The following is a 19728-nucleotide window of genomic DNA, read 5'->3' as shown; positions in this document are numbered from 1 at the left end:
AAAGTAGGTCTAGAGGGAACATACCTCAACATAATAAAGGCCTTGTAAGAAAAATTCACAGACAACATCATACTCCATGGTGGAAAACTGAGAGCTTTTCTACCATGATCAGGAACAAGACAAGGATGTTCACTCTCACCACTTTTCTTCAATATAGTACTGGAAGTCCTAGCCGGTGAGGCAACAAAAAGAAATACAAAGCATCCAAGCTGGAAAGAAGAAGTAAAACTTTCACTATTTGCGGATGACATCATACCATCTATATATGTAGAAAACCCTGACGACTCCTCCAAAAAAAGTACTAGAACTGAGAAATAAATTCAGTAAAGCTGCAGGACCCGAAACCAGTGCACGGAAACCTGCTGCGTTTCTTATGCAGCAAGAATGAAACAGCAGAAAGAGGAATAAGGAAAACAATTGCATTGATAACTGCACCAAAAAGAATTAAGAGACCTAGGAATAAACCTAACCAAGGAGGTAAAAGACCTGTGCTCTGAAAACTATAAAACACTGATGAAAGAAGACAACACAAAGAAACGGAAAGACATTCCGTGCTCACAGATTGCAAGCACAGATGTTGTTACCATGTCTATATTACCCAAAGCAAGCTACACATTTAATGCAATCCTTATCAAAACACCAAGAACTTTTTTCTCACTTTTTAATCAAGGACTAATGTCCATACCCCGTGCCCTTCAAACTCCTTTCAATCATTCTGGGGCAAGGAAGTGGCATCAATGTACACATTTTTTAGCCCCGCAAATCACTCTAATGTGTCGCTGGGGTTGAAAAGAACCTGTTCCTGCTATTTCCTAGACGTTGAATGATGTTTGTTGAATGGCTGCATGACTTTTTTCATTCTTTTCAAACTTTTTATTTTTTATTTTTGAAGTACACTTTTTTTTTTATTAAGCTTTTAAATTTTAATTCTGGGACAGTTAACATGCAGTATTACGTTAGTTTCTGGTACAAAATATAGTGGCTCAATAATTCTATACATTACTCAGCACTCTTCATGCTACATACACTCTTTAATCCCCGCCACCTACTTCCCCATCTCCCCACCAACCTCCCCTCTGGTAACCACCAGTTTGTTCTCTACAGGTAAGAGTCTAGGTCGTGGTTTGACTCTCTCTCTTTTTTTTTTTTTCCCTTTGCTCTTTTGTTTCTTAAATTCCACATATGACTGAAATCATACGGTATTTGTCTATCTCTGATGGACTCCTTTCACTTAGCATCATACTCTCCAGCTCCAACCACGCGGTGGTGCAATTGCTGGGTCGTAGGGTAGTTCTGTTTCTAACTTTTCGAGGAACCTCCATACTGTTTTCCAGAGTGGCTGCACCAGTTTGCCTTCCCACCAACAGCGTGAGAGGATTTCCCTTTCTTCCACAACCTCACCAGCATCTGTTGTTTCCTGTGTGGTTGATTTTAGCCATCCTGACAGGGGTGAGGTGGTATCTCATTGTGGTTTTGATCGGCATTTCCCTCATGATGAGTGATGTCGAGCATCTTTTCATGTGCCTGTGAGCCCTCTGGATGTCTTCTTTGGAAAAATGTCTATTATGTCTTTTGCCCATTTCTTCACTGGATTATTTGTTCTGGGGTACTGAGTTTGATAGGTACTTTGTAGATTTTAGATCTTAACCCTTTAACCGAAATGTCATTTGCAAGATGAGCCCTGGGTGTTGTACGTAAGGGATGATCACCAAACTCTACTCCTGAAACCAATATTGCACTGTATGTTAACTAACTAGAATTTAAATGAAAAATTGAAAAGGAAAAAAGTTCCCTGGTGATCTCAGAGAGCAGTGGGGGCTGCAGAGTGCTGGTCTGCACCAGATATCCACTCCATGCTCTCCTAGCCTCACACCACGAGAGAAGATTTGGGGCCATGCTGGAAATGAAGCAGGACGCCAGGCCGGGTGCCTGCTGGGTGCAGGGAGGCTTCTGAGGGAGGGCAAGGAAGGCCGCTTGACGTCTGACTGCCCAGCGCGCACCTGAGTGACAGTAAAAACCAGGGGGAGAGCCAGTGCCACTCCCTTGAGCTGGGAGTAGGGAGGGGAGGGGTCACTCGGGACCCCCAAGGGCATGGCAAGGAGTTTGGATTTTATTCCAAGGGCAACGAGAACTAATGGAGAGACATGATCTGATCTGCACTTGTACAAGATTGCTCGGGGCTAACGGGACCGAGAATCCAGGCTGGGTCACTGGCCGTGGGAGATTCAGGACTGACGATGGATGTGGAAGGGGAGAAAGCAGGTTTTCCCTGAAGGAAGAATGAGAAGGGCTTAGTGATGGACAAAAAGGAAGAATCCCATGAAGGCACAGTGTGGGCTCTTCAGGCAGAAGGAAGAGCAGGACAGGGACCCTGAGGAGGAGGGGCTACAGGATTGGGAGGGGGAGGGGAGAGACTGGATTGGCAAGGGGAATGGTGCTAGAGCCTCTGGGCAGGCAGATGGGCCACCGGGTGAGTCTACTGACCCAGGTACGAGCATTTACTGAGTATTGGGCACGGGTCAGACCCTGGGTGCACATCAATTTTAAGAAATTTTACCTGCAAAGAGCTTGCATTCTGGTACAGGAAGAGAGAGAGAGAGAGAGAGAGAGAGAGAGAGAGAGAGAGAGAGAGTAAGATAAAAAAGCGATATGATAAGAAGACATACAAAACAAGCTAAGAGACATCTGAAGCGCTGAGTGAGGAGATGTTTGCAATTTTAAATAGAAGGGTCTGGAACTGCTTGCTGAGCAAGACTTGAAGCCATACCTGGGGAAGAGCAGGCCTCAAACAGTAGGTGCAAAGGCCCTGAGGCAGAAGCATTCCTGGTGCGTGAGAGGGCCTGGAAGGAGTTGAGTGTGACTGGCATGGGAGAGCAAGAAGACGGTAGGAGGAGAGAGCTGTAGAGGGTCGGCACATGGTAAATCTTAACTCGTTTTCTCGCGTGTGTGGTAAAATGCACAAACGATAATATTTATCACCTTAGCCACTGTTCTTATTTTAATGCGAGGCTTTAAAACATCTTGTATTGAGGTGGAATTCACGTAACATAAAATTAGCCATTTCGAAGTGTACAATTCGGCAACATTAAGTGCATTCATACTGCTGTGCAACCACCTTCACCGTCTGGTTCCAGAATACTTTCATGGTTCCAGATAGAAACCCCACTCCCATTAAACAGTCGCTCCCCACTCTTCCCTCCTTGCAGCCCCTGGAAACCACTAATCTGCCTCCTATCTCTACAGATTTCCGGACATTTCACAGAGATGAAATCATACAATATGCGGTCTTTTGTGTCTGGCCTTTTCCCCTTAGCATAAGGTTTCAGGCTTCATCAATGTTTTACGTGTGTCAGAACTTCACGCCTCTTTATAGCTGAGTAATGGGCCATTGGATAGATGCACCACAATGTTTTGACTGGACTATTCCTCGTTGATGGGCTCTGGGTCGTTTCAAGGACCAAGCTTTGATTCTGGGTGACGTGTTGGACTTTGCTCTGAGCAGAGGACAGGACCCGGGGGTGCCTGTTCCGACAGCATCCCCCGACTGCTGCAGGAGGGTGGACAGGGAGGGACACCCGTTGGGGTTGAGAGCGATCATCCAGGGACGAGATGGTGGGGGACTGGTCCAGAGCGGAGGTGCTGGCCGGCCCTCCTTCTGGACATGGCGGTCTGGAGGCCACAAGGGGAAGGGGGATGGAGGGAGGGGTGGGCACCCTGCAGACAAGTCCTCTCACCCTGTCTGTAAGCGCTCCTTCTGTGGCCGGCTCTGCTTGCTGTCTTGCCAGGTCTCTAACACGCCGGAATGCCACCTGGGTGTGGAGGAGAGAGAGGTCTTCTTCGTCCTGTAGGAGCAGTGGAGGAAATGAAAAACAGAACTTTTTACCATCCAAACAGGAAAACTCTGGGGACTGAAAAGCACGTCCAGAGGATAGAAATAAGGGCCTCGGGCGCCAGCCCCCATCCCAGGGCCAGCTGAATCACCTGACTTGAGTGGTAAGGGGCGGCCCCAGGGTGGCCCTCCTCCTCCCGTGCTCTGCAAACACTTACCCGCTCCCCAGCTGCCACCTGGACTGAGACGACCCTGGAAGGATCCATCACATCGCAGCCCTCACAGGACTCAATTTTGCAGTCTGCTCAGCTGAGCTCTCATCATCCTTGGGCCTCAGGCATCCCGATACCAGAGGGGAAGGCACCCCACATGAGTGACTCCCTTATGGCTCCCCGCAGAGGTGACTAACGAGTGGTCTTCCCATCCTGTCGGCACATCCTAGGTCACTCGTCCCTTGGCAAAACTTAGGAGCCCAGCACACAAAGTAGTCACATGATGGCCGGATCTCGCTTCACGCCGAGGAAGACTTCTTGGTGTCCTACTGTCTAAGTGTCAAGGACTCCCTTGAGAAGGACTGCAGGGGATGGGGGACTGGAAGTTTCCAGGGAACCGATCTCCTGCCCAGTTGCCGCTAGTGTGGACAACTTCCGTGCTAGAGCCTCGGAAAGCGTGAGGTTTGCCGAATTTGGCCTTGACGGACACGCTCTTCCTCTTAGCCCTCCCCACTCATGGGTTGGGGAGGCAGCCACTCATTCCTCCTCCCTGTCTTTCCAGAAGCTGATGGGGTCAGCTTGCTGAAGGCAGTCTACATTTGTTTTATTATGGGACAATAGTGGAATTAACAGGAAGTATGAAAATCAGAGGGGGACTCATTTCTGGTCCGCCACGCAGGCAGAGCAGCAGGGCACAGTGGGAAGACTTTGGCTTTGGGGGTTGGATGGCATGTGACCTTGGGCAGGTGGTCGAACTTGTCTAGTCCCGGTCCCTTCTCTAATGGGGGGGTTAATAACACCCCCCTGCAGGATGCTGGCTCTCACATGACCAGTATGATGCCTGACACACAGTAGGGATATAATCAATGCTTTAGTGGTGTTGATATTTACTTTTGTATGAGCCCATCTGGTCTGTGTCTCTGTACTTCCAAATCGTGCAATAAGTATGATGATTGGGCCAAATGCGTGACTCAAATTTACCATATGCTGGGTGTTGTCCCAAATTCTTTGCTCGGTGTAACTCATTCATTTAATCCTCACAACAGGTCCTCGAGGTGGCTGCTATTGTCACCCCCATGGCACAAATAGGGAAACTGAGGCACAATTAACTTGCTGGAAGTCACACACCCGTAAGTACTGGAGACAGGGTTGAACCCAGGCGGTCTGGCCCCAGACCTCTGCTCTTATCCTCTATGCTCTGCCGCCTGTGCTCAGGAGAGAATGAGAAGTGGGGACAGAGAAAGGTGGGGATGGAAGCCCAGAGGGTAGGCAGCAAGGTGATGGGAGCTGTAAATGAGACAAAGGTTGTCCGGTTCAAGCACGCAATGACCCCTAAATGTGCCTTGATGGGCACTCACACGCACGCACACATACCTCCTTCCTTTGGAGGAGGCAGGGGAGTCTTAGGCACTTAGGGAAGAGTATGTGGCCAGCCCAGCACTGAGCCGCCCCCTCCCTCGCCGACTGCAATGCCTCATCAGTTTTCCCTGCATGCCAGAGACAGGCAGAAACGCCTTGTCAGGGACCACAGAGATGACACGGAGACAGGAGTACAAAATAGCAGGGAGAAAGGCAGCGAGGAGAGACAGAGAGAGAGGGGAGGCACCGGTGGCTCTGTAAAGGAAGAGCCATTGTCCCTCTCTCGTCCCTTGGCAACGGACATGGTTGCTAGGCTGCAGAGCATATCCAGCCCAGCTCTCTACGTGTTCAGATTGCTAAAGGGTCGCCTTCCTGGTCAGAGGCAGCTCAAGACGCAGCACGAGGTGGTCCCATCACCAGAGCCTAGAGACCAGCCAGGGGCTGCAGTTTGCTTTGGGGCCTCCTCAGCAGGCTGGTACGTGACAGAACACAGTGGTCAAAAAAGCATTTCTCACCAATAAAACATTCATCAGGTTCCGAAACAGGGTGTTGCAATTTCTGACACAGAATGTCATATTTTGCCCCTTGCAGAGATGTATGTGTACTCCTAGCTATTTTAGAAAAATCTTTCTTCTGCCCTTTCTTCTATACAGAAGGGATTTTAATAGCCAGGCTATTTCAAGAGGCCCCAGTTTGTTGGGCAAACCAGCAAGATTTTCATTTTGTAAAACTGAATTAGCAACAAAACAACAGAATGATAAGGGGCAATGAGGCTGCAAGGCTGTGGCCAGAGCCACATGCTTACGGACTGCAGGACTCCATTCACATTTCATTCCATGCAAAGGACACACTCCACATTCGCTGTGACCTTGAGTGGGTGACTTAAGTTCCTTTGAGGCTCAGTTTACTTATTCCTACAAAACGAGATCAAACCACTTTCCTCATAGGGCTATGACAAAGGTCAAGTGAGATAATATGTGTATTATCCCTTTGAAACCTATAAAGGATGACACGTAAGGATGGTGATATTTTTCTTCTCCGCTGTTGTTTCTGTTACCGGAAAACACTGTCCCGGGTGATTCGGGCAATCTCTAATTTGGCAACACATTTGTGCAATCAGCACGACTATTTAGAAATATTATCCAAGGCTTGGAAACAGAGTAAAAGATGTCTGCATGACATTGAATGTGCCAGACATGATCTGTTCTCTAAGGAATGATAGACAGTAGGAAGGTATGATGATTTTCTTTTATGACCAGCAGAAAAGACTACCCCAAAGCTTGCGGTTGCATTTTCTCAGAGAACAGTGGTTCTCAGGGTGTCGTGCCCGGACCAGCAGCATCGGCACCGGCTGGGAATGTATAAGAAATGAAGTTTCTCAGGCTCCACTCTGGGGAGTCACAAACTCTAGGGGTGAAGCCCAGCATCCCAAGGTTCCTCTGTTATACGCTCCAGTTTGAGAACCACTGTTTAGGACAGTAACCGAGTTTTAAAGCAATAATTAGAAAATCTTATTTCATCATTCCCTTTTTTCCACTGATTATCGAAATCCCATTTTCCCATGTCATCTTTTGACCTATGTCTTCCTGTTGTTCCCTTGTTAATAAGTTAAATAAAACTTTGGCGTTGCTATTTTTGTTGTTGTCATTGTTAAATTGAGATAGAACTGACATATAACATTATATTAGTTTTCGGTGTACAACATAATGATTAGACATAAATATATATATTGCAGAGTGATTACAATAATGTCTCATTAATGTCCATCACCGTTCAAATTTGCCTATCACCCATCCCCATCTTTGGCCACTACCAAGCTAACCTTTGCATCAATGAGTTTGGGTTTTTTGCTTTTCTGTTTTATTTTAAATGTTAGCATAGGTTTTTTTAAAAAGTTCATTATTTTTGAGAGAGAAAGAGAGAGCACAAGCAGGGGAGGAGCAGAGAGAGAGGGAGACAGAGAATCCAAAGCGGGCTGCATGCTGTCAGCACCGAGAGTCTGACACAGGGCTCAAACTCACAAACCGCTGTGGGATCATGACCTCTGCCCAAGTCTGACGCTTAACCAATTGAGCCACTCAGACACTGCTGTTTTCTGTTTTTTTTGTTTTTTTTTTTTTTTTTTTATTCCACATATAAGTGAGATCATTCGGTATTTGTCTTTTCTGACTTCTTTCACGTAGCATAATGCCCTCAGGGTCCATCCACGTTATGGATTTCCTTTTTTATGGCTGAATAATATTCCATTGACCACAGTAGAGAAAATGTGTTGTGTCTATATAAACACAACGGAATGTTATTCAGCTATAAAAAGAAATCCTGCCATTTGCAATCCCTAAGGATCTTTCAATACTTTCAAAACATTGTTCCTTTGTTCTCCAGTATATAATGTCTCCTTTTTCTCTAGCAGCTATCAAGATTTGTTCTTGGGGCACCTGGGAGGCTCAGTCAGTTAAGCGTCCAACTCTTGATTTAGGCTCAGGTCATGATCTCACAGTTGTGGGTTTGAGCCCTGCCTCGGGCTCTGTGCTGTTGGCATGGAGCCTGCTTGGGATTCTCTCTCTCTGCCCCTCCCCTGCTCAGACTCTGTCTCTCAAAATAAATAAATAAAATTAAAAAAAAAAAGAGATTTGTTCTTTATTATTTATTTTTGGTAGTAAACCATGTTGTGCCTAGACATGTTTTCTTCACACTTACTCTACTTGGGATTCAATGGCAGTTTAGAATTTGTACATTTATATCCTTCACCAAACTGGGGAAAATTTCTGCTATTATTTCCTCAAATATATTTTCACTCTCATAGTCTCTCCCCACTCCTTCTGGGACTTGAATTACACGTATGTGAGTCCTTTTGATATTGTCTCACAGGTCTGTGAGGCTCTGTTCAGTTTTTCAATATTTTTTCCTTGTTCTGATTGGATCATTTCAATTGATCTATTTTCTTTATTTTTATTTTTTAATGTTTATTTATTTTTGAGAGAGAAAGAGAGACAGTGTGAGTGGGGAAGGGGCAGAGAGAGAGGGAAACACAGAATCTGAAGCAGGCTCCGGTCTCTGAGCTGTCAGCACAGAGCCCGATGCAGCGCTTGAGCACACGAGCCGTGAGATCATGACCTGGACCGAAGTTGGATGCTTAACCAACTGAACCACCCAGGCACCCCTCCTTTGATCTATTTTCAAGTTTCCTTACTTTCCTATGTCATTCCTATTCTGGTCTTAAGCCCTCTTGGCGACCTTTTTATTGGAGATACCGTATCCTTCAGTTCCAGGACTTCCATTTGGTTTTATATATAGGTTGTATTTCCTGAGGCTATTTCCTATCTTTTCATCCATTTCAAGGATATCGTCCTTTCCTTCACAAGCACAGTTATCATAGCCATTTTGTTCACCTCTGTCTTTTCTCTTGAAAATGAATTGTATTTTCATATTTTTCTTCATATGTCAAATCATTTTGAATCGTATCCTGAATGTTATAAATGTCATATTGTTTTCAGTATGGATTTTGTCATATACCTCCAAAGAGAGTAGATATTTTTGTTTCAGCTGGCACGAATTTAGAATTTAACTATTCCTTAGGTGGCAGCTTAAATCTCTGCTTGCTTTTTTTGTTCTACTTGGGCTGTTTGGAATTTGCCTCAGCCATGAGTGGCTAAGTGGTCAACTAGATGCTTAGACAGAGTTTACACATAGACTCTGGGGCTCCCCTTCTCTCTCTCCTCACTTTTCAGTGGTTTGGTTGGCCTGTACTCTGTTCTCCGCTTCCTCAGTCAAGAAAGAGGGGAGTCTTCTACCAGAGTTTCAGCCTCCCTGTTTGGGTTCCTCCGAGTGTAGCCTGCACTCAATGTATAAACCATAAAAAACAGGTTACTTCCTTTGGGCAGGTCCCAAACCTCTCACTTTGGTTCACTCTCCAACGCTTTCAGGTGTCTGTTTTTGTATTGTTTCCAGAGATCATAGTTGCCATCTGAGGGACGGTTAGATCATCTTGGAAACATATTTCCATGGGTGTTTTACATTTCTTTAAATTTGAAAAATTAAAAAATTAAAAAAAAAAAAACAGATACAGAAAGTAACATTTTAGACCACGGTAGTCTCATGGGTGGTGGGCAATACTGTTGAAGGCAAATCTCTCAACATGTCATTTATTTTATTTTACTTATTTATTTTTGAGAGAGAGAGAGAGACAGAGCATGAGTGAGGGAGGGGCAGAGAGAGGGGGAGACACGGGGTACCCTCCCCCACCCCCGTTTTTAACATGTTGTTTATTTTTAAAAACTGGCCAACTCCTATGTCTCCTTCTACACTTATGCAAGGCATACTAAACATTTCCGGATCCCCTCCACTATGACTGTCTGGGCAGGATTAGGGTGAGAGGTGTTTTGGAGTGTTTTCATACCTGGACTTTCCTTCATCTCTGCAATTTCATACTATTGTAATTGCCTGCTAATATTCCTATTTATTCCACTACATTGTGGGATTCTTTTTTTTTTTTTTAATGAAATATAGTTGACACACAATGTCCTACATTAGTTATAGGTGTCCGGCATAGTAATTCCACAACTCTGTGCATTACGCTATGCTCACCACAGGTAGCTACCATCGGTCACTATACAGCCCTATTACAATACCATTGACTGTATTCCCTATGCTGTACCTTTCATCCCTGTGACTTACTCATTCCATAACCGGAAGCTCTACCTCCCAATCCCCTTCACCCCTTTTTGCCCATCCCCCCATCTCCCACTCCCCTCTAGCAAACACAAGATTGTTGTCTGTATTCACCGGACTGTTTCTGCTTTGTTCAGTTTGTTTTTTAGATTCCACATATAAGTGAAATCATACGATATTTGTCTGATTTATTTCACTTAGCATAATACTCTCTAGGTCCGTACATGTTATCGCAAATGGCAAGCTCTTAATCATTTTTATGGCCAAGTAATACTATATTGTGTATACATACCACATCTTTATCTATTCATGTACCAATGGACACTTGGGTTGCTTCCATATCTTGTCTATTATAAATACTGCTACAATAAGCAAAGGGGTGCAGATATCCTCGAGATAGTGTTACTTTCTTTGGGTAAATACCCAGTTGTGGATTTACCGTCTCATGTAGTATTTCCATGGTTTTTTTTTTTTTAATTTTTTTCAACGTTTATTTATTTTTGAGACAGAGTGAGACAGAGCATGAACGAGGGAGGGTCAGAGAGAGGGAGACACAGAATCCGAAGCAGGCTCCAGGCTCTGAGCTGTCAGCACAGAGCCCGACGCGGGGCACGAACTCACGGACCACGAGATCATGACCTGAGCTGAAGTCGGCCGCTGAACCGACTGAGCCACCCAGGCTCCCCAGTATTTCCATGTTTAATGTTTAGTGTTTTTAATGTTTTCCACAGTGGCTTCATCAATTTACATGCCAATGTGGAATTTTTTTCTTATTGAAGTGTAATTCACATAAAGTGTTATATTAGTTTCTCAGTGCTCATCAATATAAGTGTACTCCTAATCCCCTTTATTTCACCCATGCCCATCCCCTGCCCGAGTCCCCACCCCAGCCCCCCGTCAGGCAGCCACCAGCTTGTTCTGTTTTGAAGAGTCTAGGTTTTCTTTTTTCCTTCGTTCATTTGTTTTGTGTCTTCAATTCCGCATAAGTGAAATCATAGCATCCATTGTGGGATTCTCAAAGTAGGATATGATCTGAATCATTTCAATGCCCGGCAACTGCCAGACAGGGTACAGAGATGGGAGAGGCCTGAGGAGTCCCAGATGAGGGACTCCTACTGCGAACAAAACTGATAGCGAACCAGGGAGTACCGCCTGGGGTGGAAAAGCCCAGGCTGGGGCTTGGCACGGAGCCGGAGGCCAGGGGAGACTGCGTGGATTTGCAAGGCCCAGCCCGTGGCTCCGCCTCTTTGCGGCAGAGCTCAGGCCGGTGCAAACCGGTTCAGCGCCCCGACGGACACACCGCAGCACCCAATCCTCCGCTCGCCCCCTCCTCCCCAGTTCTCCTTGGGAGACCGGGAGTGGCAAGTGGCCAGCTTGGCCAGAGGCAGCTCTGAACCAGGCGGCCTGGGCTGACAGCTAACGACAACCACCGCTGGCGCTGCGGGGAGACCTGCGAGCCGGGGTGTAGGCGGGGGGCCGGCCCCCGTCGGCTCCGTGCCCCGCCGTCCACTCTGGCGCGGACTACCCCGGAGCCTGCGGGCTCGGGAGGCGGAGGGGTGGCGGGGCGGGCCCGGGAGCGGCCGGAGCCTGCGCAGTACGGCGCCCGCGCCCGGCGGGGGATGACGTAACCTCCGCCTGCGGCCTCCGCGCCCCGCCCCGCGCCGCGCTCCGCGAACCGGGCGAGCGCTGCGCGGGCGGCGCCTGGCTGGCCACCGCCTCCCCCTTGGCGTCCGCGCAGCCGGGTCTTTGTCCGCCGGCCCCGCGGCCGCCCGCGCTTTGTTCCCGGCGCCCGTCTCCCGCCGGCCGGGGCGCGCCGCCGAGCAGCCCCCCGCGTCGCGCTGGCGTCGTCCTCGTCCCCCTCGCCGCCCCCCGCGCGCGGCCGGGCCTTGCCCCCCATGGTCTCCCGGCCGGAGCCGGAGAGCGAGGCCATGGACGCGGAGCTGGTGGTGACGCCGCCGGGCTGTTCGCACCTGAGCAGCTTCAAGGTGGACAACTGGAAGCAGAACCTGCGGGCCATCTACCAGTGCTTCGTGTGGAGCGGCACGGCGGAGGCCCGCAAGCGCAAGGTGCGACCCCCTCTCCCCCGGGAAAACTGCGGGCTGCGCTGGGGGCCGGAGGAGACCCCTCGTGCTGCAGCGCTGCCCGGCGAGCTGGTTGTGATGGGGCTTTTGGGCCCTGTTGGGGGCGAAGAGAAGGAAGGGAGGGCTTGCTAGTTTCTTGCCGACCCCTTTGGGCGGCGTTCGCAGGCGGGGGGGGGGCAGGGCGCTTCTCCTTTCCAATTCCCCCCCATCCTCCCTCCGCCCCCTCCCTCCCGCGCCCTCTTTTCCCCTCCCCCACCTTCCTCCGCTCCTCCGCTGCGCGGGTGGGGACGGAGCAGGGGCGGGGTTTGGGGCGTGTCCAGTTCCGGGGGTGGGTGAGTGCAGATCTGGGAACCGGGAGGTTTTCTCTTCCAGGGTTGCGGTGGAAGCTTGGTCCCTAGGAGGCAGGTGTCCCACGTTCCAGCGCTGGGCCTCACCCGGGAATCTTCCAGGGCGGGGGAGGGTTCGGGGGGGGGGATGGGGGCAGTGAAGAAAACGTAAGACAAAGAAAACTAAAAAGGGACAAAGACTCCGGGGACTGTTGGGTGGCCTGCTGTGGGCCAGCCGCTTGCCACCATTTTGGGCTCTAGAAGGAGTGTGCATCAAAGCTTACCTGGGTCAGGGAAACGGAACCACGTGTCGGGATCGGGAGTTGTTAGGGTGAAGCTACAATTGTCTTGGTGCCTGGGCAAAACACCTCACCGGCTCCCGGGTCCGCAGGAACGACTGTAGGGAAATGGCAACGCCCCGCCTCGTTTCAGATTTGGACGTGGGTGGAGGGGATGACCGTTGGGAATGGAACAAGTCAAGCCAGTGTTCAGACCTATATCCGGGAGAGCCATTTCGTTATCAGCACGGTTGTGGTTTGGAGAACCGCTTGTAGCTACGGAGGAATGGATTTACAAGAAAAGATCGGTCTGTTGGGAAGGTGGGAGAGTGGCGTGCCTTCTCGTTAAGAGGCTTTAGTCAGAAACTGATCGCCTCCAGTGACATGTTGAAGAAATTACATTTTTAGCGTTATATTTTTCAGATGTATGTCCTATTAGGCTTATTAATGATTTGGAAATCGGAAAATAACGGCATTCTTATCTGAATAAACCTTGGTACAGTGTGACGCGATTTTGCGTATTAGGAAGGTTGGGAGGTGTATTAGGTTCCACCTTGAATAGCTTTTTGGTGTGGCGGGGGGAGGGGGAACTAACATCCCCTGAGATTGTAGGGAATGTTAAGCACCGGTTTTATTTCTTTTTAACAGTAACGGTGTTGGGAAGCATTACCTCTTAGAATGAACTAAAATCGGGAATGATTTCTCTTAGGATCAGAGTGAGATTCTTGCTAATGGAATTATATGCTTTTAAAAAAATAGCCTGGTTGAAACCATCAGTCTTCAGGTGGTTGTATTATTGTTACCGCTGCGTATTAGTTCATTGGTTGGGGCTTATGTGATCTCTGTAAGATTCTTCTCCATAATGGATTAAGTAAGGAATCCTCTGCTTTTTGCTTTTTTGTTCTCTCTCGCCCCACCCCTGTAATTCTTTAACAAAAAATTTTTGTTTAACAGTCCAGTTTAACACATCATTAGCTTTGTCTCATTTCCTAAAGGAAGGAATCACTGTGTGTGTGTGTGTGTGTGTGTGTGTGTGTGTGCGCGCGTGTGTGTGCGCGCGCGCGCGCTGTGTTTTGGATTAACCTTTAATGTCAGTTGCTTTAGTTTCAAAGCTGTTATTCTTTGTTATTCACTAGTAAGAACTCGAACTACAGACAGGTAAGAGGTGGTGATAAATACTCTCAAACTTCAGATCTGTCAGTGTTGGCAATACTTTTTGGTAGTATACCAGCGAGGAATCTTAATGTCCTTCATCTTTTATGCTCCAGACTTTTGGGGGGGGGGTGTATTTTGTATCTTTTGGGTCCTATATAACTGCATTTCTAGCACTCTCTAGTGGCCCAGCCAAGGAAGAGTTGGTTTGACAAATCCTTTAACCCAGACCATTAGCAATGAACAATACACATTTGTCCGTTTGTGTGGGATTCTCAGCAGATCTACATGTAGGCCTAGTATATTTTTGGTTTTAACAATATGAAGTTTCCTACTAAAATATTTCAATTTAAGTTATAATATTTGTAAATAAAATGACTTTTGAGGTTGAAGTTGCAGCTGCAGCGTAACCATAGAAACGCAGCCCTGGATGAAAAGAGAGTTAGAACTTTAAGTAGAAGCGTTAATGGTTTTTGTATCCAACTTTGATTCTTCTTTTAATAGGCACAGAGTGAGAAGAACATGATCAGATTTGATAACTTTCTATCCAATTTCGGCTTGGTTTGCAGTAAAACTTACCTACTACCGAATGTAAAACTGTTCCCACCATTCAGGACTCAGTGCTACCACAGTGGACTCTGCATTTCTGGCATGTGTTAAATATAGCACATGTCTTACCGTTAGGGTTTTTGTGTGTGAAAAAGAAACTGGCAATAAAAACATCAAGAATTTACAGTGCTGCTGGTTATTATGACTTAACATAGTCTACGTTTTATTTTGAATATATGGACCCTTGGGAGAACAGGTAATATTTTTTAAATAATGACCCCTCTCTTTTTTGAACGACTTCCGTGACTAAAATTTTCCAGCCGCTTGTCCTCAAAACACAGCCCTCTTTGTAGCTGTAGTTAATTCTTTTATCAAATATACTTTGCCACAAGGGAAGAAGAGTTGTCAAACATACTGTGAGTATTTTGGATTATTATGGATTCTGGTTTAATTTGGTCAGTAATCTGGACAGGAAACTGCTTTGGAAGGCTTCTGAGGCACAAAATTTGGGGCCTAGAGCAACCAGCCCTTTGGGGTAGAAATTCTTAGGGAAATATTTTGTTTGAGAAAGGGGTTGGAGAGAAGGAAACTTACCTAGCAAATGAAAACACCTGTCATTTGTTCTGTTTCTACATTTGTGGTCTTTCACACCACCACTTAGATGTGGAATAGGTACCCTCTGGAAGAAAGTCGAATGATTCCCTAATTGTTAGACCTCTCATTTTCTCTTCAGTCCAGAGTCAACTCTGAGCCCTGGGTTTCTATCTTGAGGAATTAAAATCAGAATTGTCAAAACCCGTTAAATAGTAGGTATCACATAGTAAGATAATAAATATCTGCTTTAAATTTTAGAGTATTTGTGGATGCCTAATGATAATTCCTACACATAGGGTAGTTAGAGCCTGAACATATATAAAAGAATGCGTAAATAATTCTAGATGCTTAATTGTTGGTAAGTTTTACTGAGGAAGGTTAAAATTCATGAATCTGTGTATTTAAAAAAAACAGAAGTGACCGTGTGAACATGTTCTTAATGTGTAAAAATAAAACACCTTCCGGGCTTATTGAATATGTAAGGTGAGTCTTTTCTGGCTCCAGACAATATGTTTGATGCTTGGTCTTTCAAATTTTTTGAAAATTATAAACACATGCGTACATATAAAGCAAAGCTACACGTTTTTATTTATGTAAATATGCATGCTGTGTATCTTCGTTCCTTTTTTCACTTGTTGCCCATAAATCTGTTGAGCCGTGCAGTTAATACTCCATTGAGTGGAAATAGCGTTGTGTATTTTCCCCATTTTTTCAAGCTTTCAATTTGGAGAATTTACTAAGAATTTGTAAAACTTAAACCTGGTAATCAGTTTAAAGAAGGAATAATCTTAGGCAAGACATTTTTATGTTTTTGTTTGCTGAGATACTGAAATGTGATTTGTCTACTTGACATCAAACCTGAGATGCGTGTAAAAAAGTGCACTTTTGGGGTGCCTGGGTGGCTCAGGCAGTTATGCCGCTGACTTAGGCTCAGGTCATGATCTCAGTGGTTTGTGAGTTCGAGCCCTGTGTTGCCCTCTGTGCTGACAGCTCGGAGCCTGGAGCCTGCTTTGGGTTCTGTGTCTCCCTCTTTCCCTGCTCCTCCCCTGCTCACGCTCTGTCTCTCAAAAATAAATAAAGATTAAATTTTTTTTTAAAAATTAAAAGTGCACTTTTGTTTATGGAAAAAAATGGGGAGGGAGGTAGCTAAAAGGAAACAAAAAACAATGTGCAGCAAAAGTTGAGGATAGTAGTTTTTAGAGTAAAAGTGGAGTGCCCTTTCATTTTGAATCTTTACAAAGCAACAATATAGATTGTTAGCCTGTGGACACTTGCTTACAGTGAGAGTAGCTCCTACAGTCAGTGTTGTAGAAGTGTGGCTCAGGAGGTAGGAAATGGTCTTACTTATCTTGAGTGGTACTTTTGCCCTGTGTTTTAGGAAAAGATGTGCTGTAGGACTCAACACTGGTCCTCTCTTTATCAGTGCTGCTTTAGTCCTGGAGTCTGAGATCCGAATGAATCTCTAGTACTTGAACTTTTTAATAGAAATCATCATTGGGGAATAACAGTTCTGCTGTTACTGGCTTAGACAGACTACATGGGGTGACAGGACACACTGGGAGGTCATAAACCGGGCGCTGGCCCCACCAGTGAAACAGATTAGTCCTCACTGACTCAGCCAGGCACTTAAACGTGATGGTGAGAAAGCCACTAAGCCCTTTGTTTTTGAACTTTTTAAGTTCAGTTCATTTGTTAGATATGTCTTTTTTTTTTTAAGTAAACTTTTTTCTTTTCAAATTTTATTGCTTTGAGGAATTCACTTTTGCTTTATTTATCGATGCCGTGGATCTTTCAAATCCTTACAACAAAACACTATACAATTCATATGAAGCAGGGGACAAGTCATTGCAAGTAAAAGATCCAAAGCAGAAAAAAATTTTCCTTTTGAGATACTTGTAGATTGCCATGCCGTTGTGAAAAATAATACAGAGAGGTCCCTGTACCCTTTACCTAGTTGCCCCCAAAGGTAATATCTTGCAAACTATAATAAAATATTAACAATCAGGATACAAACATTGATATATATCCTCTGTGATATAATCCGCCTATTTTATTCAGATTCCCCCCCTCCCATGTCCCTGATTGTTAACATCTTAGTTGCCATGGTACAATTTGTCACGACTAATGACCAAGCTTGATACATTGTTACTAACTAGAAATCATACTTTATTCAGATCTCATTAATTTTTCCCTGATCTCCTTTTTCTTTCTCAGAATCCCACCCAGGATCCCACAGTACATTTAGTTGTCATGTCTCCTTAGGCTCCTCTGGCTTGTGACGTCTTCTCAGACGGTCCTTGTGTTTGATGACCTTTGCAGTTTTGGGGGCATATTGCTCAGGTTTCTTCTAGGATGCCCCTCGATTGGGGCTTGTCTGATGTTTTTCTCATGGTTCTTAGTTGTGGTTACAGGTTTGGGGAGGACCAAGTTCTGTCAAAGGTGATGCGGTCAACATGACTTAACACTGTTGGTGGTGAACTTGACCACAGGGCTGTCAGGCTGGTCTTCTGTGAAGTGGCTCCTTCCCTCCTTTCCCTACTGTCCTCTTTGGAACAGAGTCACTCTGCACATGTCCACTTGAGGAGTGGATGCCTCCTTGAGGCCAGAATATCCATAGAAATTATTTGGAAATTTTATATAGGAAATATTTGTACTTTCTCATTCCTTTAGTATTTATTTAACCATGTGTATCAGTATGGACTCAGGGATGTTTTATACTATGGGTTATAATCCAGTGCTCTCTTTTGTTGCTCAGGCTGTTCCAGCTTTAGCCAGTGAGAGTTCTTCCGGTTGTCTTCTGTGTCACTTTGACATACCCTCACCAATTTTTGGTCGGTTGGTGGCTGTTTTTGAGGACATCCGTCCTTTCTGGTACCGTCAGACTTTCTAGGCTTATATTGTATATTTTCCGCCCCGGTCTTAGAATCTGCCATTTCTCCAAGGAGTCCCAGTTCCTTTTATTGGAGAATAGAATTAGAATCTATAGTTTGGGCAGTGGCTGTGCTTGTTGGTACCAATGTTGTGGCTTCTCAGCCCTCGGGGGACAGAGCTAAGAAACAGCTCTGAATTGGCTGGCATATACTAATTCACGTACACACAAGTCCATGGCTATTCACCTCCACTCCTATTAAACTATACCTGAGTTTGTAGTGATGTCTCCCAACTCTAATCCAGTACCACATGGGTCATTCTAGTCTTCTCCTTTCACTTATCTGTAACATCTCTGTCCAACATAGAAAGTTATCAACCATCCACGTACTTATCTGTTTAATTTCAGTGTACATGTATAGGGGGCAAGGGTAGGCCACCCCCAAATGTGACACTTTGGCATATTGTTTATTTTTAATTAAAAGTTCCTTAAAAACCACCTATGCAAGAACATTCTGATCCTCCTTTATCTCCAGAAAGCAGGAAATAAATCTTCCATGTCAAAAGGCACCCTCTTTGTACCAGGAGCTAAAGAGACATCTTTATGGTCAGACGTGGGGAATTTAGAACCAAAAAGGGTGAACAACCTTTGTTACTTTTTACCAATTTACTACCCCAGCCCAGATTCTGTGTGGAATTCCTTCTTAATTGAAGTTCCTGAACATAAGTTTTTGTCCTGTCAATTCCTCTCAGATTTATTGTTTCTTTGTCTAAAAAGTATAAAAACTACCAGTCTTTTTTCATTTCTTTGGGTCTTAATTTCAGTATTGGGTCTCCGTGTGCACATAAGTAATTTTTTTTTTCTTCTGTTAATATGTCTCGTATCAATTTAAATCTTAGACCAGCTGGAAGAATCTTAAAGGGTAGAGAGAAAATTTTCCCCTTTAACAGTGGTTTCAGAATTGTTTATCTGCCCCCCCCCCCCACCTTTGAGAAGCATCGTTAGGGTTAGGTATGGCTCCTTTGGGCTTTAGTTTTACACTCTCCACTCATTTCCAAGTTATTTAGGCAACTTGTCCCACACCAGTTACATTGGAGTTATAGCATACATTTATTTGTAATATCAGATTCTTTTGTCATAGCCACACTCCATCCTGGCACCCTCTGACTGCCTAATTGTGCCTTAAAAATTCACTGATTTCTCATTATGATGATAGTACTTTATATTTACATAGTATTTTATATTTTGTAAAGCATTTTTCATATATAAATTCATTTTGGTTTTGTTACTCATGATACACTTTTTTTTTTTTTTTTTTACTCATGATACATTTTTTTTAGGTAGGCTTGGCAGGTAAGTCTCCTAATCTATCCAAGGGCACTGATAGTGAACATCAAGTCTGAACCTTCAAATTAGATTAGTTTGAGTGTGGAGTTCATATTCCCCCTTAATTTATTCTGGAATGTTTTCCAGTATTCCCAAGTATACTCTAATCTCAGCAAAACACAAACCTGATATCCAGCCCACGTTGTCACCTGTTTGCAACTGATTAGGACCCCCTTCTTCGAGTTCAGTAATTTGTTAAAATGGTTCACAAACTCAGGGAAACATTTACTCATGTTTACTAGATTATTTTAAAAGATAGTCCAAAGGGTGCAGATGAAGAGGTGCTTAGGATGAGGTCCGGGAGGGTCCTGGGCACACGAGGGTCCTGGATCCCGGGAGGGTCTCAGTGGAGGGTGCTTCACCCTCCCAGTGCGTGGGTGCATCAATCAACACACATGCCCTCTGAACCCTTTCTGTTAGCATTT

The 19728-nt window shown here is 45.4% G+C and overlaps 1 protein-coding gene and 1 long non-coding RNA gene across 3 annotated transcripts in view; one reads left to right on the top strand and one right to left on the bottom strand.

Moving 5' to 3' along the window:
- Nucleotides 1-1604: 1604 nt before the first annotated feature.
- On the bottom strand, nucleotides 1605-4442 carry LOC115501383. The gene is made up of 2 exons (XR_003964779.1): nucleotides 4048-4442; nucleotides 1605-3835 (listed from the first exon to the last, which is right to left on the bottom strand). It is a non-coding gene; the product is annotated as an uncharacterized LOC115501383 (long non-coding RNA).
- A 7497-nt stretch (nucleotides 4443-11939) lies between these two features.
- USP22 (ubiquitin specific peptidase 22) overlaps nucleotides 11940-19728 on the top strand; it is a 45291-nt gene continuing 37502 nt past the window's right edge. The window contains exon 1 of one of the 2 annotated variants that reach the window (XM_030297057.1): nucleotides 11940-12134. In XM_030297057.1, the coding sequence (XP_030152917.1) occupies nucleotides 11964-12134 (171 nt within the window). In that variant the 5' untranslated portion in view covers nucleotides 11940-11963. The remainder of the gene's footprint in view (nucleotides 12135-19728) is intronic. The other variant, XM_030297059.1, reaches the window with a different exon arrangement.

This window comes from Lynx canadensis, chromosome E1 (genome assembly GCF_007474595.2).
Source record: "Lynx canadensis isolate LIC74 chromosome E1, mLynCan4.pri.v2, whole genome shotgun sequence".
NCBI lineage: Eukaryota > Metazoa > Chordata > Mammalia > Carnivora > Felidae > Lynx > Lynx canadensis.
This window is presented reverse-complemented; position numbering and strand designations above follow the sequence as displayed.